A 26,996-nucleotide genomic window follows, 5' to 3' on the forward strand; every position below is an offset into this window, starting at 1 on the left:
CTTAATCTCATAACCACCTTATGGAGTAGGTTATTATCTCCATTAATCTTAAGATATTATCTCCATCCTTTCACATGATGAAACTAAGGCACTGAGAAGTTAAATAACTCTCCCAAGGTGACACAGTGGCTGAGGCAGAGTTTGAATCCAGGTTGCCCATCCTATAGCCCAGCCTCTTAACCACTAGCTATGTAGGTCACTGGACACCTTGGTGAGGATTGAGATTTTAAAAACATATGTTGAGGTCTCAAGTGTAAGTTTTGTCTTCCAATGTCAGGAGCAACTAAATTCCACTTTGTTTTTCCCTGTTTTAAAAGCCTAGGGTGAAATAAACAATGAAAAGGTGAATCCACCAGTGAACTGACTGCATGAAAACATCCATAACAAACCTCCCCCTGGAGGGGAGGAAATTATTTGAATAACATCCTTTATTTTGAGTGTTCTCCTCTTGTTGGGTTGCTTAGAGATACAGATCTAGAGTATCTGCTTTTAAATTACAGTGTATTGGGGGAACCAGAATATACTCATAAAACAAGAGTATTGCTGTACATAAAATCTCTGTGGAAGGATTTTTTTAATGGTAATGACTGCCCATAAGGAAGGGAGCTGAGTGTTTGGGCAGAAGTGGGAGACTGTTCTAGAACCTTTTGTACCTTTGGATTTTACAGCCACATAAATGGATGATCTAATCAAACAACACACACAAATTAGAGACAAACTATCTTTCTGTGTGTGTTGCATGTCTATACATATAAATCCTAGTCTTCTCGGTCATCACAACATAACCATTTTCCCATGTTACTGAAATTTGTCATAAACATAAGTTTTGTGTATACATTCTTGTTAAAAGTCTCAAGAAATCTGAGCGCTCCCAATATTGGATAACTTACATTTCTCAGGTTCCTTTGGGATTTTTCATTAACATGATTCGTAAGGTCAACATTCAAAACCTCCCATTTTCAGAAGAATTAGCCAACAGGTATTACATCTATACTATGTTTAGGATATACCACATGGCATTTGTACACCAAAATCCCCACAACAGCCTGAGGTAGGTATCCTAATCCTCATTTAGATGAGGGAACAGAGGCTCAAAAGGCTCAGGTAGCTCATGAATCATTAAGTCAACCTCCAGTCTTGATGTCACATTGAGCAGGAGAGTGAAATGGGGGCTAGTGAGAGAGGGAGGTGGCAGTAGGAGGGCTCAAGGGAAGAAGGAACGGGCTCTTGGACTAGGGCTCCTTGTCAGCAGGACAAATGCCCAAGCCGGAGCCAAAATCCAGAATCTGGAGTCTCTGAGCTTAAGGGCAGTGTCAAAGGTAAGAGATCTAGGATACACAAGCAACGAAAGGAAAAATAAACTGGACATCATCAAAATTAAAATTTTTGTGTTTCAAAGGACATCTTCCAGCAAGTGAAAAGACAACCCACAGAGTGGCAGAAAATTTCTGCAAATCATGTATGTGATAAGGGACTTGTATCTAGAATGTATATAAAGAAGTCTTGCAACTCAATAGTAAGAAGACAAAAAACTCAGTTAAAAATGGGCAAAGGATCTGAAGTCAGTTCTCCTAAGAAGATAAACAAATGGAGAATAAGCACATGAAAAGAGGCTTGATACCATTAAGCATCAGGGAAATCCAAGAAAAAACTACAGTGAGATACCACTTCACACCCACTGTGTTAAAATACAGACAATAACAAGTGTTGATGAGGATATAGAGCAATTGGAACCCCCATACCCTGCTGGTAAGACTATAAAATGGTGCAGCCACACTGGAAAGTCCCTGGCAATCCCTCAGAAGGTTAAACAGAGTTACCATATGATCCAGCAAGTCTACACCTAGATACATATCCAAGAGGATGAAAAACCTATGTCCACACAAAATCTTGTACTCAGTACACAGTAGTGTTATTCATAACGGCAAAAAGTGGAAACAATCGAAATGTTGCCACCAACTGAAGAATAAATAAAATGCAGAATATCCATACAATAGATTATCCAATAATAAAAACAAAAAAAGTAGAATACAAGGTGAATGAACTTTTGTTTACAACAACACTGAAAGGAAAATGTCAAAAGACAAAGTGGGCTTTAGCTCAAATATCGTTTTTCATTTTGGTAAAAAGGGCCCTAGGCTATGCAAATTATCCTCTAAGAAAACCTCTTCCAACACCTAAGGTGGAAAGGAAAAACATTTTTTATAAGTTTATTACAACTAACAAAATAATTTCAGGTCAAGATTATTATGTAGAAATTATATTTGATGGGCTAGATAAATACTTTATGGTAGAAAGTGCACACAGGACTCAGATGTGTTGGCTGCAAAGTGCCTTGACCTTGGCTGAGTCTGAGAGCCTTTAGCAGGGCCCTGCTCAGCTCACACCTGTTTGCCTCACCCCCTCGCCCACGCCTACTCTTCCTTCACTCAGTGGCATCTCCTACCACGTCCCTCCCCATGGCCGCCAATGATGTACACATCCCATTTATAACCAATTTTTAGTTTTGAATCATCATTTCTGCTTAAAATGTCCATTTCTGTGAACAAGGGGACACAAGCAGGAGAAAGTCTGTGAGCCCTTGGTCAGGAAAGCACCCCATTAGAACACTGCTCCAGTGGGAAAACATTTCCTTTTACAGTACTGTCCCAGGACACGGTGAATTGACAATTAAAAACTCTCTGCGGGCAGGTATGAGGAAGGAAAGGTGGAGGTAGGAGTCTGTAGGCATGGCAGAGGGAGAAGAAATCAGGATGAGAATACAAAAGCCAGGAGAACAAGGACGAGGAGCAGGCTGAGGTCAGCAAAGACACGAGCCCTGGAGCTCCCCCTCTCCTTGTACTTCCCCCGGACCGCGTCCCCTTCCTTCCTTCCTAACTGAAAGGGCCCCTCTCTCCCTCCCTTCTGTACCTTTGTGAGAAGAATCAGAGGAAGATGCTCCACACAATTACAGAAGGGCACCACCTTCCAGGCCTACAATCTCATTGCAGATGAGGAAAGTGAGGCCCACAGAGGGAACAAGTCTAAACCATGGTTTTTAAATTGTGTGTTTTTAAGTGCTCTGGAACCTCTGTTCACAGGAAATCATCCAAGAAGTGTAAATCAATAAATCAGAGCCGAGCTGATGGGCAGCCTTGCCCCCAACCTCACCCTGAAGGGCCCCAGGGAGGCCCCTGGAGCAGTTTTAAATACTGGTATAAAGTGACAGACAAGCCTAGCCATGGGTCCTCCCCAAAGCCATGGCAATGGTCCTGTATTAACTATATTTTCTTCTTTTCTGTAATCTTGACACTTCGGCATCTGGGGCTTCTCCGGCTAGCAAATTCCTAGATACAGCAAACAACTCCCCTATGAGCACGCCTTTCAAATGCAGCCAACCTTCTACATGCAGAGCTATACCCCCCCCAACCACCTCCTGTATCAGGCTCTCACAGGGCTCCTCCACTCCAGGCCAATATCCCCCTGTCCTAATCATCCCTAGGGGCAGCCCCTGTGCCCTAGCACTGGTCAAAAGTATTCCAACTTGCCAATCATAAACCCACTTACCCTGCCTGGCCTGTTCCTTCCCTTGAAAAGCACAATAAGTCTCCCACCCAAGCTTTCCCCTCACGCCCCCTGCCTCCTAAGGACCCTGGTGCTTCCCAAACCCCACCCCACCCCCACCATGGCAGGACTCTCCTCCTGGAGACTGTGAGTAACAAACTCTTCTCAACAGCAGTCCTCTTCCAGTCTGCTGGCCTCACCACTCTTGGAAAATGATGAAACTTACATTTTTAAACAGACCCATTCTTAGAAGCAAACATTATCCCCAGCAATCTTAGAATGTGAATCAGAAAATTCACGTCCAGAGGATGCCACAACTTTGGAAAAAGCCTAATCAGGGAGGTGTCTCCTGGATAACTTTCAAAGGTAGGTAGAGAAGGGACCAAAAATGAGGGAGGAGGTACATGGCCTGGAGCCACAGAAAAGGACACGATGGCCAGTAGGAAGATCCTGGCAAGAAGGCGGGAGGCAGAGAGGTACCAAGGCAAGTGTGCCTTTGGGAAGAGACAGAAAGAAAACGGGACCGGGGCGCGAGACCCGGCGGCATCAGGCAGGGCAGGCTTCAGCCATCCAGCTCCTCCTTGACGGTGATGCGCAGGGGGCAGATGCGCAGCGGCTCGGGGGGCCCGTCCCCCCGCGAGCCGCCCAGGTAGAAGTAGGGCCGTACCTCCCCGAAGCGGGCGTGGAAGGTGTACAGGTGGCAGTGGCGCTCCGCGTCGTAGAAGGACAGCTCACCCTCCTCGCACTCCAACTCCACGCGCAGGCGGCGCGGGATGGCGGGGACCAGGGGCGATGTGGCGGGGTCCGAGGTCACGCAGTGGTCGCCGTCCACGCCCTGTGTGCGGCACACGTACCAGAAGCCCGAGCGCGTGTCGTGGTAGCAGCTGTGCGAGTGGCCCTCGGCGCCCGCGTCCTGGCGCGTCCGCACCACGCCCACGCGCCAGCTCGGCAGTGCCCCCAGGTCCACCTCCCAGGCATGTGAGCCCTGCGACAAGACGCAGGAGCCCAGCAGGCAGGGTGCCGATGAGAAGCGCTCCGGATTCTCTACCTGGACCCGGTAGCCGTGGTTGGTGACACTGGTGAGGTCGTCTGACACGGACAGCCAGCCAGCCGCAGTGTTGGGATCAAAGCTGAAAGGCACTGGGTGGGCAGTGGGAAGAGAGTGGGTGAAATCAGCAAACCTTACAGCCCGCCCTGCTGTCAGGCCAGCCTGATGCCTCCAGTCCCCCTAAACTGACAGACTGTGTCCCATTGGGCCCAGTGCATGGAGGCGGCTGCCCTGGGCTGAGGGGTGGTGTTATGGGTTGAAATGTGCCCTGCAAAAAAGCTGTGTTCAAATCTTAACCCCCAGTATCTCAGGAGGTGACCTTATTTGAGAATGGGGTTGTTGCAGATATAAGTATTTAAGATGAGATCAGACTGGAGTAGAGGGGGCCTTTAATCCAATATGAATGTTGTCCTTATAAAAGAGGAGAAGAGACATAGACACATAATGGGGAAAAGCCCTGTGATATTGGAGGCACAGGTCAAAGTGCTGCAGCCACCAGCCAAGGTCTGACAGCAAATACCAAAAGGTAGGAAGCGGCAGAGAAGGATCCTCCCCTACAGGTTTCAGAGGGAGCACGGCCCTGCTGACACCTTGGCTTTGGACTTCAAGCCTCCAGAAGAATAAATTTCTGCCATTTTAAAGCGTCTAGTCTTTGTCCCTTGTTCGGACAGCCACAGGAAGCCAATGAAGGCAGGGATCCTGACCCTGACACAATGCCTGTGACATCTAACAAAAGCATGTAACGTGCCCCTGGGTTACTGACATTTCTCCCTGTAAAATCACGTTCAGACTGCTACTCCAAAAGTATCAAGAGACTGGGTGGCTTAAACAACAGAACTATATTTCTCACAGTTCTGGAGGCTGGAATTCAGAGACCAGGGTACCAGCATGCTCAGTTGCTGGTGAGGGCCCTCTTTGGTTTATAGATGGCTACCTTCTTGCTGTGTCCTCACACGGGGGAGGGAGAGAGAGAGAGGAAGCCAACTCTCTTGTGTCTCTTCTTAAAAGGGCACTAACCCCATCATAGGGCCCCACCCTCATGACCTCTTCTAACCCTAATCACCTCCCAAAGGCCCTGCTTGCAAATTCCATCACATGGAGGTTAGGGCTTCAACATATGAATTTGGAGGGCGGGGGGGACATATAAACATTCAGTCCACAGCACATGATATAGTGACTCATGTGGGCTGGAATCACCTTGGAGAGGCACCCCTGAACTGAGGAACTCTTTCATTATATTATATATACAATATGTTTCAGAATAGAAAGGGAAGTCAGTTGCTCTTTCTGAAGAGGTGGCCAAGAGTCAGGACCCAAAAAGGTAGGGTTCGGCCAGGAGGGGTTTGAGCAGTGGGGCAAGAAGGGGAGCAGGGCACGGGGGCTTGAATGAAAGAGGCTGGAGAAGGGACCAGTGAGGGGAGGAGGAGGAGGGGTGGGAAGCTGAAAGGAGTGAGTTCAGCTGGCTCTCTGCCTTGCACGACCTCCCCACTCTTACACCCGCCTGGGCCCCTCTCACCAGATTCAACACACACGAGCATCTTCCTCCAGACTCGGTACTGCAGGGAGTCCAGGTACTTGCAAACGTCGATGAGCATACCAGGTTGGACAGGCTCCGGCTCCATCGTGCAGAAGAGGCTGGGAAAGGAAAATTGGGCCTGGTGTGCTGGGCCAGGGCCATGCATCCTGGGGCCTAACTGGGTCAGCTGGAAATAGGATCCCTTGCCTCAGGCCTAGACTCCCTGGCCATCTTACTCAATACAAGAGGAACCAACTGGGCAGCTCACACCCTTTCAGGACTCAGTACTTGAGCCCATCCTGCCCCCACTGGGATAAATATAAATAGGAGGTTCTCAGACATGCACGTGGGCAGAAATCACACGTACACATCAGCTCGCAGGGTATATGAGTTGGAAGGCACCTTAAGGGTCCTCTAGTCCCACATTTTGAAGGTGTCACTGGCCTTTGCTTCAACACCTCCAGTGACAGGGAACTCACTACTGCCCAAAGCACTTTCTTCCATCTTTGTACAGCTCTGATGGGGACACAGTTCTTCCGTATTCATCCCTGTGAACTCTACAACCATCAACACAAACCAGCATGTCCCGAGGCTCTCAGAGGCACGGGGCCGGCCCCCAGAGAACTACAGTCCCCGTGCACGATGGCACTCTCTCCCCACACAGGGAATGGTCACGTTGTACACTCAGGAAAACAACACTGCACCAGTGCAAATCGGAAGTGGGTGCCTTGAAAGAGGGCTCTCCACCTGGTCAGTCCCCCTGCTCCCTCCGTATTGCACCCAGCCAGCCTCATTACATGCCTGGCCCTGGAGCCATGGGAGTCTGCACCCCTGGTATTTCTGCTGACTCCTCCCCTCCCCTCTACCAGCCTTGGCAACTTACCGGCGTTTTCGGCTCTTGTGTTTCTGAAAAAGAAAAAAACAGAGACGCAGAGAAAACATGAGTTTCTGACCTCAAAAGGAGCCATACGTCCCATGTTCATGGATCAGAAGACTTAATACTGTTAAGATGGCAATACCCCCCCAAACTGATCTACAGATTCAATGCAATTCCTAGCAAAATACAGCTGGCTTCTTTGCAGGAACTGATAAGCTGATACTACAAATGATATGAAATTCAAGGAACTCAGAATAGCCAAAACAATCTTGGAAAAGAAGGACAAAGTTGGTGGCTCACACTTTCGGGTTTCAAAACTTATTAAAAGTTACTACTCGGGGGGCTTCCCTGGTGGCGCAATGGTTGAGAATCTGCCTGCTAATGCAGGGGACACGGGTTCGAGCCCTGGTCTGGGAGGATCCCACACGGCTATAAAAAAAGAATAAAATTTTGGCATTTGCAAGAACAATATTATGCTAAGTGAAATAAGTCAGGGAAAGACAAATACTGTATGTTACTACTTATATGTGGGATATAAAAAAAAATTAAACAAACAGATGAATATAATAAAACAGAAACAGACTCACAGATATAGAGAACAAGCTAGTGGTTATCAGTAGGGAAGGGGAAGAGGGGAGGGGCAAGATAAGGAGAGGGGATGAAGAGACACAAACTCCTATGTACAAAATAAACAGGCTACAAGGATATATTTACAGCACAGGGAATATAGCCAATATTTTATAATAACTTTAAATGGAATATAAATCTATAAAAATTTTGAATCACTATGCTGAACACCTGAAACTAATACTGTATATCAACTATACCTCAATTAAAAAAAAAACCTCATTAGAAGAACACTAAACAAGATGGTGTGGTACTAACATAAGGACATATAGATCAATGGACGCTGAAAGTCTAGAAATAAACTCTCATATTTACTGTCGGCTGGTTATCAACAAGGGTGCCAAGACCATTCAATGAGAAAAGAAAGGTCTTTAACAAATGGTGCTGGGACAATTGGGTATCCACATGCAAAAGGCTGGATTCCCACCTTGTACCATATACAAAAATTAACTCAAAATGGATCAGACTTAAATGTAGAGACAAGACTATAAAACTCATGACCTTGGATCAGGCTATGGTTTCTTAGATATGACACCAAAAGCGCAAACAGCAAAAGAAAACAAGATAAATAGGACTTCAGCAAAATGGAAAACTTTTGTGCTTCAAAGGATGTCATCAAGAAAGTGAAAAGATAACCTACAGAATGGCAACTTTCCATAAATCTAGAGAAGCCGCACATAAAAAATTATTTAAAAAGCACCCCACTGTATCAAGAAGGAGTCAAGAGAGAAGAAACAAAAAATGAGAGAGGAAGAATAAGTGCAAGAGAGGAAGGGAGAGGGAGGAGGAGGGAAGGAGAGAGGCAGAGAGGAGTGGAGAGGCCCTCAAGGTCTTGATTAAAAGCTCCTACGGAAAAAAAAAAAGCTCCTACGCCTCCTGACACAAGCCAAGCACCTCATCTGGAAGCTCCTCCAACCTGGGGTCCAGAAGCTACAGGAAGGCTGGGTCGGCCAGGGCTGCTGGCCTCAGGCTCCCCGCTGGCCCCTGAACGTCTGGTCCCTGTCACTGACTCTGGACGTTGAGCTCCTCACCATGAGAAAGGAAACGTCATCCTCCTTCATCTCCAACTGCAGCCGCTCAATCTCATGGGCCAGGGCCTCCGTGTCTTCCGCCAGCCGTTTCATCTTCTCCTCGGCCAGAAGCTGCTTCTGCCTGGCCTCCTCGGCCATGGCATCCAGGATGGCCTGCTCCTCCACTCTCAAGAACTCTCGAAGCTTGTCAAACTCCTGCCGGATTCGCCCTTCCAGCCAGGAAGCCTCCACCTGCAGCAGAGGGCGGGAGGGGGCCTCAGCCATCACCGAGCCCGGTGGCTCCCAGATGTTTAGCAAAGGAACTCCATTTTTCAGGAGAAATCACATGCAAAACCTCGAAAGACAAAATATACATGCAGCTTTCTTAGCACGAATTTATAAGTTTAAAATAAGTCAAACAGCCTAATGAGGTTGTTTTGATACATGAAAAATAAAATCACTGCTTATAGATGACAACTGTAGTCCTATAAATTCCTCAGCAATACTCTGTACCTGTATAGGTTGTGCAATAGTGAGGGAAGCCCTGAATCACAGAAGTGAACTGTTGCAAACAGCAAAGATTTAAAAAAATTATTTGCCTTCCAGGGAGTTCCCTGGATGTCCAGTGGTTAAGACTCTGCACTTCCACTGCAGGGGGCAGGGGTTCAATCCCTGGTCAGGGAACTAAGATCCTGCATGCAGCACCGCATGGCCAAAATAAGTAAATAAATAAAATAAAATCCAATGTCTAATCGTTTAAAACAAATTATTTGCCTTCCAATATTAGGACCTCAAATTTGATAGAGAGGCTTACCAAAAAAATAGTAGGAAGTTTTAATTTTAAAACTGGATCATAAATAATATGCACACCCCTAATCATAGCTATGAAAACCATTGAAAATAAGTTAAAACAAAACCATAAATATACTCAAAGAAAAAGCAGAGACCTGTTTCTCATCTTGGAATGAGAAAGACCTTCCTTATCATGATATGAAATTGAGAAGCCTCAAAGGAAAATGAGATAATTGGATACATATAAAAATAAGAAGTTTTACATGGCAAGAGACTAGTAATGCATTTAAATACATAAGTACAATTCCATGACAAATTTTGGAAAAACAACTCAAATTGTGTGCTCTAGCAATGGCAGGTTAGTAACCCACATCTTTGAACTGAAAATTCAATATATGTTTATGGCTCTGATAATACGATGACAAAATGATTCATTGAAAAAGGGAGAATGACCAAAAAAAGGGGGGAAATGATTTTTTTTTTTTTTTTTGCGGTACGCGGGCCTCTCACCGTTGTGGCCTCTCCCGTTGCGGAGCACAGGCTCCAGACGCGCAGGCTCAGCGGCCATGGCTCACGAGCCCAGCCGCTCCGCGGCATGTGGGATCTTCCCGGACCGGGGCAGGAACCCGTGTCCCCTGCATCGGCAGGCGGACTCTCAACCACTGCGCCACCAGGGAAGCCCGGGAAATGATTTTTTGAAAAAGGACGAACTAGGAAAAACACTTCCAACCTATATGGTAGATTCTTCTTCTTCATAATGTTCTTATGAACGTGCAAGGAGAAAAGAATGTGAACTTCACAGAAGAAATGCAAATGGCTGTTATACTTGTGAAAGGATGTACACACTTATTAATAAACAAAGAAATGCATATGAGGAGAGATGGCACTGTTGAAATATCAGGTAAAAAGACTGATAACGTATAGAGGGAAAGAGTGAAATCTGGGATGATTCTTATCACACCAGAAGATAAAAAACAGAGTAGACAGGAAAAACCAGCCAGTGTAAATTCAGCTCCAGCCACTCCCATGCTGGCAGTGGCAGCCCCTCAATAAAGAGGTAAACACAAAACTTTCATTTTTCATCCACCTGGATTGACTGACTTTAGAGGAAAAGCATTAATGAAGCTGGAATCCTGGACTTTTCACACCTGACCACCTGAGAATTCCACAGTGCCTGGGATGGACAGACAGCAGCTGTCACTTGGACACATGGACTGTGCCATGGGTGCCATGGAAACCACTGGACAGTTTTAAGCAGAGGAGTGACACAATCGATCTATTTTTAGAAAAGATCAGCCCACTCCAGGGAGTGTGGACTGCAGGACAAGAGTGGAAGTACGGGGCTCGGGTAGGAGGCCAGGGAAAAAACAATGGGGACCTGGACCAGGATGGTGGCAGTGCAGCACGACTGTCAATGGACGGATGCATTCTGGAGACCATGGACATGGGGAGTGACAATGAGGGTGCCGCTGGCTTGAGCGGCTGGGCAAGTGGTGCAGCGTGGCACGTGCTGTCAGCCTGAAACCACAGGGCAGGTGGTGCAGGGGGCTGTTGAAGCTGCTCCATGGCTGCTGGCATGGTGTTTAAAGAGGCCACACAGCCCCAACCGGCGTCCGAGGGCAAGGCTGTGCGAGGCCATCAGGGCTGGCAAAGGCCGACCCTGTGGGCAGCAGCATGGCCAGGGCTGGCCCACCTGCACCTCTCCCTGCAGCAACCCCGGGTGTCCCCGTCGCCCCGTTCAGCCCCAGCGTCACTCACCTGATTGTGCTTGGCGATGGCCTCGTAGGAGCGCCGCATGGCCCAGAAGGCCTTGGCTTTCTCCCGCAGCGCGTGTTCCATGTTCCTGCACTTGGCCTGCCGTGAGGGGCGAGAAGGAGGCAAGGAGGCAGGTTAGGGCGGAGGCCGGGCAGGGATGCAGCATGCCACATCACAGCGGGAGTTGCACATCACCGTGGGTACCACTCGACCACATTTACTGAAGCCGGTCCGGCCACGTGCTGTGGGACACAGCTGGAAAAGCACAGCCCTGACCTTGAACTGGATGGGGTACAGCATAAAGGGCCTCAGATAGCCTCTAACCCAGCCCCTTCGTTTATACCTGATACAGATGGAGAGACAGGGTGAGGAGGTAAAGGGACCTGTTCCCTCCCACCCTGGTCACGGGACAGCACAGAAGGCATCCCGCTTGGCCTAAAGCTGGTGCAGGCTGGGCCATGAACCTGAGCTGTGGGCCCGACGGTAAAGACAATGTGCTCACAGGCTCCCTTGGTGACTTTCTGAACTGGACTGGTCTGCAGTCACGAACGAATAGGCCTGATAGTGGGGATGACCCAGTTCTTCCCACAGGGCCTTATCTAAACTGCAGTCTTCCCTTGGTATCCATAGGGGACTGGTTCCAGGATCCCCACGGATACTGAAATCCAAGGATGTTCAAGTCCCTTATATAAAAATGGTGTCGTATTTGTATAAAACGCTATGTAAGTAGTTGCCAGAGTGGCAAATTCAAGTTGTGTTTTGTGGAATTTTCTGGATTTTCCCCCCCGAATATCTCTGATCTCCCATTGGTTGAATCCACAGATGTGGAACCTGCAACTACAGAGGGGCTACTGTACACGTCTCCCCGCATCCCTGCCTTATCCTGATAGTCTAGTAGTGCTTGGATCGTGTAAAAGACTTTAATCAGCAGATTCAAATACTTCTTGCTTAGTTTTTGTTTTATAAATTTAACCTCTGCTCTGATCTCCCTGGGCTCCTAGAGGAACCACTGCTGGTTTTAGGTTGGATTCTGACCTTTTGTATCCCAGGCCTAGCATTTTCTCTCCATCTTTATCCTTTTCCCTCTACATTCTGAAAAAGCCTCACAAGTTTTCTCTTTGGAAAAGTAACAATTCTAACAACAATAATTATAAATGACTACCATTTATTGAGCATTTACTATGTGCCAGGGACTTTGCTAATGACTTTACACATTACGTCACTCAATCCTCACATTACTCCTATTAGTAATTTTATCAGTCCGCTTTTACCGATGAAAAAACTGAAGCACAGAAAGGGAAGTGACTAGCCCAAGGGCACACGGCTAGTTCATGGCAGAGCAAGGATGAGAACCTAAACAGTGGTGGCAGGCAGCCTCTAAGATCGTTCCCAGTGATCCCTCCTGTGAGATAAGAAAGTTTGTTGTTTTAAGATGCCAAATTTGGGGCTAATTTGTTACGAGTGATAAATACAGATTTGTCCTCAAAAGCCTCATCCCCACCTGGGCCTGATGTAGATGGCGAGATTCTGGACTTCAAGCTGATGCTGTAATGGGACAAGATGCTTGGGAATCTTGGGAGGGGGTGAACATACTCTGCATGTGGGAGGGACATCCATCATTGGAGCCAGAGCACAGATTGAAGGAGACAGCCTCTAAAATGGCCCCAATGATCCCACCTCTCTGTACTCATGCCCTGGTGGAATCCCCTCCCTGTGGGCTGGATCTAGTGACTTGTTTCTAACCAACAGAATATGGCAAAAGTGATGGGACACGAACTGAGGTGACAAAAAGCCGGCACACACCCCTTTCTTGCCCTCGCGTGCTTGCTCCCTCGCAAGGAAGTGATCCACCCTCTGGAGCAGCCCATGGGGCTAGGAACTGAGGGTATCCAACCAACAGCCGCAAGGACCCGAATCCTGCCACCAACCACACAAGTGAGCCTGAGTGGGGATCCTGGCTTTCTTGGGCCTTCAGATGAGACTGTAGCCCCGATCAACACTGCAGTATCATGAGACCCTGAGGCAGAAACAACCAGCCAGGTCATGCCAGATTCCTGACCTACAGAAACCATGACATAATAGACATTTTTGTTTTAAGCCACTATGACTGGGGTAATTTGTTACACAGCACTAGATAACTAGCCCATCTGTCCTGCTCCACAGTCCATTCTTTTAACCACTCTTCTACAGAAAATAAACAATGATTTCTTTTTCTGCAGCTTTTGTTTTCTATTCATTCTAGTCATGTTTATGTTCCTCTTGACAATATTTAACAGATTTTAAAAAAATACTGTATTCCGCAGTATATCACCTCTAAGGTGTGTCTCGTCAACAGCAAAATAACATTAGCATAAGCGTCCCACAAAACCACTGAAATATCATCCCAATGTGTCATTTTGTGGGACGAGATGTTTTGTTGCAAAGTTATGTAATAGGGTCCCCAAAGACAATTCCACGATTTGCCAAAGAAGTGTGAATGACAGGAGTGAAGCAAGTCACATTACCCAGGGGCGTGCTGGCCCCAAACAACACGGCCCAACCTTCTGCCCTTCAACCTTCAGTCCGGGATTTACGGGGTAATTAAGATGGGAGGGGGGTGACAGTCCCTTGTCCTTCCCAAACTTTTCAATCACTTGGAGAGTTTTGCTTTAATTCAGCAAATCCCAACCCTAAATAAAATGTGCCCTTCTCTGAGAGGCTAGCTGGTGAGACGCACCAATGATTATATTACCACCAGCAAGCAGTTATTATTGAGCACGTACTATGCACAAGGCACTGAATTAGGTACTTTACAAACATCATTCTATTGAATTCTTACATTTCTGCAAGGTAGGCGCTATATTGCTAATATACAGAAGAGACAAGAAGGCCCAGGAAAGTTAAGTAAGTTGCCAAAATTACCACGATCTGTCTGCAGAACTGACCAAGAATAAAGGCCACAGTCTTAACCACAAGACTACCCACGCTATTTCATTCAGGGAGCTACTACTATGTTGTCTAGTTGTCTTTTGTGTTTCCAAAAGTGTCACCTGATTTCTAAATCTGTTGACATCAAACATGTCAATTTCTTTAGTTCTGGAGAATAAAAGCTTACAGTTCTGGCCATACTTTGCCCAATTCCTTAAACAACCTAGCATGTGAATGAAATTTTTCTCCCATAAATGTCAAATTAAACAACGCATCTTTAAAACTTATGGAAAATCAAAAACTGGAAATGACCCAAATGTCCATCAGCAAGAGATGGGTGAGTAAATTACGGTATATTCATACAATGGAAAGCTACTTAGCAGTAAAAAAAAAAGGAGCGAACTACTGACACATATAACATAGGTGAATCAAAAATTGTATGTATATACTACTTGGAGGAGAGTACATACAGCATCATTCCATTTATGTGAAGTTCAAATCAGGCAACACTAATCCAAGGTGATAAATCAGAAAATGGTTGCCTCTTGGTGGAAGACTGACTGGGAAGAAGGAGGGACGCCTCCAGGGTGATGGAGATGTTCTCTACTTCGTTTGCAGTGGCAGGTATAGGGTGTGTGTAATAGAACTCATCCAACTGAACACTTAAGATCTATGCATCTAACTGTATATAAGTTATACCTCAAATTTTTAAAAGCCTATAAAATGAAAACTTTAGAAGTTTTAACTTTTTCTTATAACTTACCAAGAGCTTAATGAGAGGAAATTCCTTCCTTTTCACTCCAATTTTTTTTTTTTTTTTGGCCCTGCTGCGCAGCTTGCGGGATCTTAGTTCCCCTACCAGGGATGGAACCCTGACCCACAGCAGTGAAAGCGCCGAGTCCTAACCCCTGGACTGCCAGGGAATTAATTCCCTTTTCTCTCCAATTTAATGAGTTACTTTGTACCTTTCAATCTCCTTTGTTGTTGTCACCAATTTATTTTCTTTGCATACGACCTAAACGTGCCATCTCTTAAATAATTATAAATTGAACACCCCTGTAACCACCACCCAGAACATGTCCCTTCTGAACCTTAATCCCTTTTTTCTGTCAGAGGAAACTCCTAATTTCTATGGTACTTCCTTGCTTTTCTTTAGAGTTATATCCGCTATGTATGATCCCTAACCTAAATAATACACTTTAGTTTTGCCTGGTTTTGAGCTTTATATTAATGGAATAAAACTACATATATTCTTTTGTGTCTTGCTTCCTCTACGTAACATAAAGTTTGTAGGATTCAAATACATAATTGTATGTAAGTTTACCCGTTCATCGTTGCATTGTAATTTATTTCATGAATACACCACAATCAGGTATCCATTCTGTTGTCAATGGATAGCTGGGTCATTTACAACTTCGAGTAATACAAATAGGATTAACATTCTTGTATAGGTCTCCTAGGGCACAGGTACACTGGTTCTTCTACAAAATATTTCCTGGTGGTAGAATTGCTGGGCCACTGGTACGTGTATCTTCAACTTTCGTAGATAAACGCTAAACGTTTTTCCAAAGCAGGTGTACCAATTTATACCACATGAGCAATGTGAATGAAAAATGTTTATTAACCATTTGGATCTTTATTTTTAAATACCTGTTATTAAAATCTTTGACCCTTTTTCTATTGAGTTGCCTGCCATTTTCCTACTGGCATGTAAGAATTTATTATAAATACACAGTGTATGTCTTTTATGGGTTAAATGCATAACTAGTATCTCCTATTGTACCACTTATATTTCTTAATTTCAGTGTGATCCAATGTATCAGTGTTTTCCTCTGGAATTAGTGCTCGTTGGTTTTAAGAAATACCTCCCTACTCTGAGGTCATAAAGGTAATCTCCTATATTATTTAAAGTTATAGCTTTCCTTTCACATTTGGGTCTAATGTGGATACCTGAAGTTTACTTTGTGAATGGTGTGACCCAGTAGCTTGTTTGCTCCAAAAGCATTATTTAAGAATAAACTGGAAACTAATACAACATTGTAAATCAATTATATTTCAATAATTTTTTTTTTAATTGAAAAAAGAATACTACCATTCCCCTACTGGTCTGAAGGCCACCTCTGTCATACATCACACACAGATCTGTTTCTAGGTTCCCCAGTCTGTTTCCCTGGCCATCTGTTTATCCTTGTGCCAGTAACACAATCTTAACTTCTACAGCTACAACATAAACTGACATCTAATAAATATTTCCTAAGAATGCGTTGGCAATTCTGGGCCCTTTGAGCTTGCATGTAAATTTTAAAATCAGCTTGTCAAATTCCACAAAATGATCATGTTGGGATTTTGATTGGGATAGAATTGACTCTACAGATCAGTTTGAGAATACCTGACATCTTTAAATACTGTCTTCTAATCTATGAATATGGTATATCTTCCCACTTAGTCTTCTTTGATGTCCCTCAACAAAGTTTTCTATTTTTCCCTGCCAGAGTTCTGCACACTTCTCGTTACATTTATTCCCAGATATCTGATTTTTTAAAAATATTATTGTAAATGGTTTTCTAAATTTTCTATTTGCTACTGATATAAAGACAACTGTTAATCTTTATTTTACAAACCAGCATTCTGTCTAAACTCATTTACATATTTATAATTTATCTATAGCACCTTTTTATTTTCTATGCAACAGAAATTTCTATGCAGATTCAATCATATTATCTGCATATAATGCCAGTGTTGTTTCCCTCTTTCCAAACCTTATGCCTTTATTCCTGACTTTATTTGCTAGGCTCTCCAATACAAACTTGGATAAAATTGGTCATAATAGGCATTCCTGCCTTCCTCTTGTTCTCAGTAAGAAAACTCTAAGTGTTTCACCATTAAATATGATATTTGCTGTAAGTTTTTTGGTATTCTTAAGCAGTTTAATAAAGTTCCTTCTATTCCTAGTTTGCTAATTTTTTTTTCAATCACAAAAGGATACTGAATTTAAGCAAATGCAATATTTTCATTTAATGACTTCATCATATTTAAGTGGCCCAGAACTGGATTTTGTTTTCTTATCCAGACAGCTTTTGCCATTTAACTGGAGTACTTAACATAATTACCAACATAATTGCATTTAAGTCCACCTTCTCGTTCTGTGCTATCTGTCCTGCGTGCTCGATACGTCTTTTTCTTCTCTTCCTTGTCTTTTTTTAGATTGTAGATTTTTTTATTCCACTTTTTCCCCCTATATACATTTAGTGGTTAACCTACAAAATACTACAGGGAGAAAGTGCGATTCCAAATGAATCTAAACAATACACTTTTCATGTTTGCTTCTGATATTCTGATTTTAACACTAAACACACTTGGATCACAATTGGACCCACCATTCAGGGACCCGCATGTAGTCCAAGGAGTGCCTGAAATGACAGAGACTAGTGGGGGCTCTGGTGCAAAGGCTGATCAGGACCAATAAGGGTCATCACTGCCCTGTGTGGAGCTAAGTGGCCCATGACACATCTGGAACATCAGCCAGGGCTCAAGTCCAGCAAGAGCTCTGATTTTGGCTTCAATTATAACATTCAAGATGACTTAAATTATAAATACACACAAAATAGGAAGTTTCTATTTACACTAAAGGATTCAGAATGTGATTATATAGTCTACAAGGTGTTTTTAAAAATTACAATTTGATACCTTAAGCAGCAAATTTCAACAGCATATTTAATATCCTAAGGATTTTACAATATTGTTTTACCCAAAATATCCGTTAACACAGGTGCTGTGTGATATAAAAGAAAAGGGGAAGGGTGCCAGTAAGAGAATATTATTTCCTGTCACAGCACCCTTTCAAGTACTTATCAAAGTGCTAGAGCCAGGGTTGTCCAGCACAAGCCAGGTTCTCTGTCCTCTGAGGCCCTACATATACTGCTGCTTCTGACCGATTCCCACCTGCTTCACCCAGCTATCCCAACGTGGCCTTGAAAACTAGGCTCAGGCCCTCTTCATTTCCTCCAGAAAGCCACCTTGGCCTCCCCAGTAGAGTTTAGTTGCCTCTCTGTGGACACCTCTGCCACTGAACTTCCTATTCAGCATCACCACTTCACTTTCCTGTAAAGGCTGCAGGCTTCCTGGGGGCAGGTCCTCTTGCCTGGTCCTCTCACCGAGCACAGCAGTGCTCCATAAACTGCAGACGGAATGAAGGCTTGCTCTGAAAAGGTAGAGACTGTTTCAACCACTGCACATCTCCAGGTCTCAGCACAAACTAGATGCTCAACTAACCACTTGCCTAGTTGACAAGTACACTCGGTGTTGACGTTCTCTCCACTACACCCCATGGCCTCCTGGATCGAGAGCTCGGAGGCCTGATCTGTACCTTGTCCTTTTCACTGACCACTGGTGAGAACTTTGGCAAAAGCTCTTTCTCGGGCAGTCAGGCTCCAACCCTGAAAGATAAAGGCAAGAAAGTGCCCATGGTCTCTCAAATGCCACCATAAAAATGAAGAATGCAGTTTTCTCTGTACATATGCTCACCTAGCCCATCACCAGGATGTCCTGGCATCTGTCTCCAGGTGGTGTCATTTTTCCTATGTATTTCAAACATTTGTTTTTCAGGCAGATTGAAATAGCAGCTAAGAGCTCTGGCACTTGGCCACCCAGGTTCAAATCCCAGCTCCTCCACTTAGTAGCGGGTGATCTTGAGCACGTTCCTTAACTTCTCGGCACCTCAGTTTCCTCATCCGGATAGGAGGGATGAGAACACTACCGAGCTCAGAGGATGGCTGTGAGGATCCACGTTCAGTACTTATAAGAGTGCACCAGGCATGTGTTAGCTTGTTACTACTGAGTGTCACTTGGTCCCAGGTAACTTAACTCTCCTCCTGGTTTATTTTCCGGGTTTCTTAAATGGACTGCAGAGATGCATCTGGGACAACCTGATCTCACTCAGATGCCCTTCTTCTCCAACTCCAATCCAGGCTCCCATTCTTCCTTTCCCTTGGTGGTCAGTCCTCCTTAAGAAGCAGGTGTCTACCATGGCAACTAGAGCTAGGCCCCCTAACTCAGGAGCCTCAATGGGCGGTGCTCAGTAAGACCCCATCCTGCCCCTGGTCACAGGCCTTGCCAGGAGGCAATTAAACATCCTCCAGTACAACTTGGATCTGGGAAGGCCTGGTCCATAAGGAGAGATCCAGGATGAGGCTGAGCAGTTGGGAAAAGGGGGAAGGATTGGAAGGGGAAGACTTAAGAGGTGCCTGGAATAAACCTCAATTAGGCTTGGCTAGACTGATTCTAAGACGGTAACCCCAGAAGGGGAAGAGGCTGGGTCTGGGGCAGGAAGAAGCTGGAGGGCAGAGAATGGCCGTCATATCAGTCCAGTGAGATGGAGAAGAAAGGGGTCTAGACAAGGAAGTTCTGAGGCCCGGGACCTGGTGGAGGTTCAGGGCTGGTTTGCTCTGAAGATGCAAGCCGGGCCAAACGTCAGACTGGGAGTCAGGAGACCTGCGTTCTAATCCTACAGGTACCGCTTTCACTGCCCGTGACTGACCACTGATTGGTGTGATCAGTATTCGATCATGCCCACCTGACTCCAAGAAGGCAGGGGCTTGAACCACCCTGTCCTTTTCTGCACACACTGTGCCCGGCACAGAGCAGGCACTCACTCCACACCTGTCGGCCCACTGACGATGGTTCTCATCCACACAAGCCTCTAAGGACCCACAACACAGAGGCAGCTGCCCTCACGGCTCCGGAACAGAGGGCCAGCAGGGACCAGAGAAGCTTCTATCAAAGTCCATGATCAGGGCCTCCCTGGTGGCGCTGTGGTTGAGAGTCCGCCTGCCGATGCAGGGGACGCGGGTTCGTGTCCCGGTCTGGGAAGATCCCACATGCCGCGGAGCCGCTGGGCCCTTGAGCCATGGCCGCTGAGCCTGCGGGTCCGGAGCCTGCGCTCCGCAACGGGAGCGGCCACGACAGTGAGAGGCCCGTGTACCGCAAAAAAAAAAAAAAAAAAGTCCATGACCAGAGTAAGAGCAGAGCAAGGCTCCAGGTGAACTGTACAGTAAACGCTCTAACTCTGGACAAGTTGCTTAACCTCTGTAAGACTCAGTGTCATTGCCTGTAAAATGGGGAGAACAGTACCCACCTGTAGCAAGCTGAATAGCAGCCCCTCCAAAGATGTCCACATCCTAATCCCCAGAACCTGGGAACGTGTTACCTTACACGGCAAAAGGGATTCCGTAGATGTGATTAAAATATGGATTTTAAGATGGGGAGATTATCCTGGATTGTCTGCAGGGGCCCCCTGTAATCACAAGGGTCCTTACGATAGGGTGGCAGGGGGGTTAGAGAAGACAATGGGACAACAGAAGTTGGAATGATGCACTTCAGAGATGAAGGAAGGGGCCTCCAAAAGCTGGACAAGGTAATGAAATAAATCCTCTCCTAGCCTCCAAAAGGCATGGAGCCAACACCTTGATGTAGGGACTTCTGACCTCCAGAGCCGTAAGCTAATAAATCTGTGCTGTGTTAAACCACAAAGTTTGTGGCAATTTTATTACAACAGCGAGAGGAAACTAACACACAACCTCATAGGGTTTTTGTGAGGATTAAGCGTGTTGACAAGTAAACACTTAAGAGCACATGGTACCTAGTTTAGTGGTCAAAAAGTGTTGGCTGCTATGATTATTTTTGCTGGAGTCCCTCATACGGTTGCCAAAGTAATCTTTCGAATGTACACATCTCATCGCAAAGCCCCTATGGAACAGCTTTCAGGGCTCCCCATCAGCCCCTTCTCACCTGTCCAGCCTTCCCACACTGTCCCCACCGCCACCGCCTATCCACACATGCGGAACGACAACTTGTCTATTTGCTGGCTGACGTCCCCACGCTACAGTGCAAGCTCCATGGGCCAGGGGCTCTGGCTTACTGACCTCTGCAGCCTCAGCACCCAGGATAGGTCCTGGTGCACAGCTATTTAACGCATGAGTGATGCCACCCAGCACCAGGCTGAGCACACTCCTCAGATCTTTCCCGACTGGACTCCTCACCCCCTCAGACATAGCCCTGAGTGCCCACTGGTCTGTCAGCATCATTCCTCTGTTTAAAACCCTCCAACTGCTCCCTACAGCCTTTAGAACAAAGGCCAAGACTGGGACCTCCTGGCTCCTTCTGCATCTCCATCCTCATTCTCTCAGTGCCTGGAAAGTCACTGCTTCTGGACCCTTACACATGCTGCTGCCTCTGCCTGAAATACCCTCCCTGACCCCCCTTCACCTGGCTAATACTTCCTAACCCCTCAGTCTCTGCTTGAAGCTCCCTGAAGGTAGGAATTACTGTTTAGCTCGTGTCCTGCGGTATCCCCAGGGCCTAGCAGTACAAGGCATCTGCTGAATAAACAGAAAGGTGTCATTAGACCATATGCACTTCGGGGCACCTGGCTCACTGATCTTGAATCCTGGCTTAGCTCAGCCCTGGGTTCTGCCTTAGTGCTCTTGGCCTTGACCCCTGCCCATCTTCCTGATCTATACTTCTGGCGGTCCCACGGTGATTCGTCATGACTCAATCCATGGTGGCCCCCTACCTCAACCCCAGCCCCCAGAATGCCCAGCACTTACTTCAGCTATCCCAAATCAGGACCTGGCACTTCTACCAAGGGAAATGAATGAGAAAAAGCACTGCTGTGGACCACTGTGACAGCAGTTACAGGCTTATCCCATTGCCGAGCTACTGGAGGGTTCAAACAAGCATACTGATGACATTCCCCTTCACTTGAACTTTGTCAAAATGTGTATGGAACTGTCAACTTTTGATATTTCTTAAGAAAAGCATTAAAGCAAACAAACTAAAACAGTGTCTGGAGACAGGCATTCTTATAGTGCCTCCTTTTCAATACACTCAGCTTCAGCCTAGCAGAGCTGGGTTCTCCAAACTGTGGGTCTGACCTATGTATTAGTAGGTTTTAGTTGGTGATGAAATAAATTAATATTTTACACCCTGTGCAGTTTTTAAAATAAAACGACAGAAAATACCTGAGTACAATAGACATTTTCACAGAACTTTTGTTTCAGCTGATACAGACACCATACATGCATGTGGCAGTTCTGGGTCTCAATGGAAAAAACATGTCTTACCATGTGCTAGCTGAGGTCAAAAAAATCTGAAAACCCCTGAGATGGCTAATCTTATTTCCTGATCATTCTTCCTTCCTCTGCCAAAAACTTCTCCATGTTAGTTTGCCCTAAAATTGTTCCTTACCTTATTTATAGCCACTGGAACTCTAGGGGGATGCTGAGAGTGATCCAGAAGGGAACAGCTGGCCAGGGCCAGAGGCCTCCCCACAGCTACACAATACAGGGCTCCAGCCCGGGAAGGAGGGGAAAGATGTGCTAAGATCTAAAAGGCTCCACATCTTTGGCCAGGTCTTGGGGTCCTGCACCTCCACTCTGAGTGTGCCAAGTTCCAGGGTTGTGGGCTTACCCACACCTGTGCTTCTAAAAGGGGCATGGGCCACACACCTGTGGTAGAAAGGGTGCATGGCCTCAGCCCTTCAGAGGTGGTGGGGCAGGGGAGCTGTCTTGAGAACATCCTGTAACCCCAGTTCTCACACTTCCTGTTGACATTCTCTCTCCTTCCATCTCAGGCCCATGGGCCGGCCTTGATGAAGAAGGCAGCCTCTGTATGTTACCAGCGGCAGGGAGTGGGGGTCCCGAGGAGGCACCAGCAAGCTGGCAGGGGGAAGAGGGGCGGGACCGGGCACACCAGCTCTGGCAGGCTGGAGTGCAGGAGCAGCGGGGTCAGGGTGCTGGGTTCCAGTCCACGTGCGCGCTCGGCCACCTCCAGCACGCGGCCGCGCTTACCCGAAAGTCGTGGGCAGTGTCCTTCACCGGCTGCACGCGGTGCCCCTGGTGCCGGGGGTCGGTCTGGCACGAGCAGCACAGCAGCTCCTTGTCGTCGAGACAGAAGAGGTTGAACTGGCCGCGGTGCAGGCGGCAGAGGCGCGGAGAACGGTGGCCGGTCCAGCGCGCGCCCTCGGCCTCCTCGCGCAGCAGCTTCTCCACGAGGTTATTGAGGGTGTGGTTGGTGCGCAGGTCGGCGGGGGCCGCGCGGTCCTTGCACACCGGGCAGGTGGGTGCCACCTGCACCTCCCAGCAGCGGGTCACGCACCCGCGGCAGAAGTTGTGGCCGCAGCGCAGAGTCACGGCGTCACGGAAGGGGTCGTAGCAGACGGCGCAGAGCAGCTCCTCCTTGAAGGAGCGGGAAGGCCCGGGGGACAAGGCGGGCCCCGCTTCCATCGCCCCGGATCCCGGATCCCTCGCCCGCAACTTTCGCTCCAGCCCCTCCCATCCGCCGCGCGGCTCCCGCGACCCCGCGGAGGCCGGCGGTCAGCCCCTTCCACTCGGAGCACTGAGCGACAGCGGTGCCGGCCAATCGCGCTGGGCGCGCTCGGGAGGCTCCGCCCCAGTTCCGGTCGGCTCGTGAAACCCCGGAAGAGCGAGGTGGGTCCCGTATGCTCCGCAATCCCGGTCAGTCCTAGGCGAGCCAGTATAGCCGGGAAGAAACACCCCAGCAGTGTTCTAGGGCCTCCGTGCCACTGCAACGTACTTCCGATTTCAAATGGGAAATGAAGTCTAGGAGCCCCTTCCTTAAGCGGTCCCCGGAAATCTCAGGCCCGTGAGGTGGGAGAAGCCAGAGCTCCTTACTTCGTGGTTCCGAAGTGAAGTCTGATCTTAACGGCGTCGTTAGCTTTTTCACCGCTTAAGAGTTTGCAGTGCCCTTTCAAAGATCTGTGCCCGCTCTTGCATTAGTTGCTTACTTATTTTGGGCAGTCTTGTGCCTGCCCCCTGGGGTAAGGCGGGAACAAATGAGAGAAAGGGGCAGTGGAAGACCGCTGAGAAGATCCGATTCTTGTCCCGTGGTTGGATAGGCGGGCAAGTCACCATCTTTCCAAAATCTATTTCCTCGTGAGTGAAACAGAGATCAAGGACGTCTGCAAAGTTAGCTGTGGGAACTGAAATCCAGGCTAAATTCCTGCCAGGTACAGCAGGCCTGAGTCTCTTCAACCTGTGTCACGTTGATCACTTTACAACGTTCAGATGTGGGATTCCTTTCCCCTGGAACACTTTCATTTCCGGCTTCCGTTGGAAGACAGGTCTCCACAGGTCTCATGTTTCTGTATGCCACCCAGAGACACTGCCTTTTTTGTACTGTCTTTTCAAGGACGTTTCTATGATGAACAGCCTCAGAAGGCAGAGATAATGTCTCCCTCCAGACAAAGATCTGGCGCTCTTACTCTTCATTATAAAAGATTTGGGTTCCCTAAGCTTCCTCCTGTGGCCCACATCATGTAGGCTTTTGGGAATTAAGGCTCAGGAAACTGGCCCAGATGACTATAATCTGACTATTGCCATTGCTGTTAGTAATAAACTGTCCGTTGACTCAAGAGTTTCATCTACCAGCATTCCTGAAACTGTGGCATGCTAACATGTGTTGACTAGAAAAAAAAAAAAAAAGCACAACTTAAAAGTTGAGAATTACGTCTTATTTGGCGGACAAAACAGAGGACTTAAGCCCTGAGGGACTGCTTGCTCCAAAGAGGTAGGAGAGGATCCAGGATACACAGTTTTTGCAACAAAGACCAGGTAGTCGGAACTTGAAAAGATTACTGTTAATTAAAGAAAACCAGATATCTCAAGTTAGGGAATTCAGCACTTTTCTATGTATGGGAAGATGCAAGAGTCTGGGCTCACTAATTGATGTGCACCTTGGCTATCTGAGGTCAGTATCCTGTGCTTTCTCATCCTGAGTCTCTTCGGGGTGCATCACTGGGGGGGAGGGGGGCAGTGGCTGCAGCAGTTGACTGCTAGGTCGGGGTAGCGTTAATGTGATGGCTTGATGGCTGCAACATCCTTTGTTTACTGATAAGGCAGGCAGCATTTTTTCCATTGATACTTGTTAGCTTGCAAGTAGGCTAAAATCTAGACAATTTCCTTCCAAACTTTTACTCAGAATAGGCCTTTCCCCACAATGCCACGCCAATGGATGCCACTAAGTGTTATTGCTTTCTGGAGTGTTTCTTATACATGATCAGTGGTCCTCCTGCAGTTACCGGAGGAGCTTTCTAAATAAAAGCACAGATTCTTGAGTCCAGATTCTTTGATCTACTTGCCTCTTTGGGAGGAAAGGCCCAGGAATCTGCGTTTTTCACACGCTCTCCAGGTGATTCTCAGGTACAGTAAAGTTTGAGGCCCATCGTGCTAGGTCTACTCACCCAGCACGTAGGTCTCCAGTTAGGCTTACTGGTTCAAAAATTAACCTTCGAGACAATATCTGAAAAGGCCACAAGATGGGGCTAATAACCCCATGTGCCAGGCACCTCCCTGGAAAATCTTGTCTCTTCTAGTCTTTCTTTCACTGTTTTATCTATGTGTCCCGGTTGCCCTGCAAATCTGTTTTGCTGTATGTGTGTTTCATTCTGTTCTTATGATGTCCCTTGTTTGTTTTGTTGTTGGTTCTTTTCTCAACTCTCTGAGTAGGGCCGCAAATCAAAACAAGGGTAAAGAGTAGAAATTAACAGATGGATCTTTTTTTTCCTTTAAGGAGAATACAAAGGTTAACATTAAACCAGTAAGGTCCTCCAGTCTTTCTGGAAATCTGGAAAGGACTTGGTCCTATTCCAAGCACCATCATTAGCCAGGGGCAAGACCTGGGGCATAATATTTCACTTTCTTTACTTCCTTTTTCTCAACTGTAAAAGGAAGGTTTGGACTAATTGTTCCAAATTCTTACCAGCTCAGACACTCTGAACTTTTTTTATTCTTTGCATAATTTCAGGAAAGAGGGTGATTAAGATGCAGAGACCAGGAAAGAGAAGTCTTGGTGATTGTAACTAACGTGTCACCAGCTCCTGTTTCTTCTTCCAGTAGAAAGGACCTTCTTCAGAGGCCCTGAAGTTCAGGTCCTCTGTATACCAGCTAAACTATTGCAAAACTCAACTGGCAGTTCTCACTACTATAACTCGCCCCATCCCATCCCATCCCCAGGCATCTTTGCCGGGCACTGCCACATTTCCACCCCCCCTGCTATCACCATGTACATTTATGTAAGGAATGACAACTCTTTATTAAATGTCGTGTTAGGAAAAATACTATTCCTAGGTGCAGAAAGAAGAACAGCTTTTTTTTTTTCTTTTTAAAGCAGATGACTAGAAAGTGACTACTGCAAATAAAAAGCAGAGATTGTTAGATTAGATAAAAAAGCAAGACCCTAAATGCTACCTAAAAGGAACCCACTTAAATATAAGCCTACAAGTAAGTTAAAAGGATGGAAAAAGATATACCGTGCTAACACGAATCAAAGAAAGTTGGTGTGGCCCTATTAATATCAGAAAAAGCAGATTTAATATCAAAGAATATTATAGGGATAAGGAGGATGACTGCTGTATTTGACAGTCACAGGGCTGGCAGTAGCAAGAACCATTTTCAGAAACGGGCAACCAGAGATGCAGATGTACTTGAACTTGTTCAGCAACATGACCAAGGACATCTTAGAGGAAATCACTGTAGTCTGATGCTTGATGTTGGACACAGTGATGGCTTAGGCCTTCTCTGAGGCCTCCGCCGTGGAGAAAGGAGGGTAGGGGCTCTGAGTTTGACTTGCAGGGGGAACTCCCATAAGAATTAGTGCTTAATACAAGTGATTAGGGAAACACCTGGGGTAGTAAATCGCCTGCCTCTGGATCAGATTCAGTCTCAGACTTCTTTTATTTGATCCGTATGCTTCTTTTCCTCTGTATCACTTACGATCTTCTAAGCTGCAACTTGTAAATTGCAACTCACAATGATTAAACAATAAGGGCATGGAAGATCTCACATAACAGAAAGTCTGGAGGCAAGAAGGCTGTGTCCAGCCCTGTGACACTGAGACCCCAGATTC

At 46.6% G+C, this 26,996-nt stretch overlaps 2 protein-coding genes across 3 annotated transcripts in view; one reads left to right on the forward strand and one right to left on the reverse strand.

Moving 5' to 3' along the window:
- Positions 1-3,672: 3,672 nt before the first annotated feature.
- TRIM35 (tripartite motif containing 35) lies at positions 3,673-23,389 on the reverse strand. 2 transcript variants are annotated; one of them, XM_024767723.1, is made up of 7 exons: positions 22,922-23,389; positions 11,172-11,267; positions 8,643-8,873; positions 6,991-7,013; positions 6,108-6,226; positions 4,592-4,683; positions 3,673-4,378 (listed from the first exon to the last, which is right to left on the reverse strand). In XM_024767723.1, exons 1-7 carry the CDS (start codon positions 23,354-23,356, stop codon positions 4,106-4,108), a joined length of 1,269 nt encoding a protein of 422 aa, XP_024623491.1. In that variant the 5' UTR covers positions 23,357-23,389; the 3' UTR covers positions 3,673-4,105. The 2 variants fall into 2 exon arrangements, with proteins under 2 accessions (XP_024623491.1, XP_024623490.1); XM_024767722.1 differs by having other exon boundaries at positions 3,673-4,683.
- A 1,311-nt stretch (positions 23,390-24,700) lies between these two features.
- PTK2B (protein tyrosine kinase 2 beta) overlaps positions 24,701-26,996 on the forward strand; it is a 138,718-nt gene continuing 136,422 nt past the window's right edge. Inside the window, exon 1 of the mRNA XM_024767720.1 lies at positions 24,701-24,839. The gene's annotated coding sequence lies outside the window, so the exon portion shown is untranslated. The remainder of the gene's footprint in view (positions 24,840-26,996) is intronic.

This window comes from Neophocaena asiaeorientalis, unplaced genomic scaffold, assembly GCF_003031525.2.
Source record: "Neophocaena asiaeorientalis asiaeorientalis breed wild unplaced genomic scaffold, Neophocaena_asiaeorientalis_V1.1 scaffold523, whole genome shotgun sequence".
Classification (NCBI taxonomy): Eukaryota; Metazoa; Chordata; class Mammalia; order Artiodactyla; family Phocoenidae; genus Neophocaena; species Neophocaena asiaeorientalis.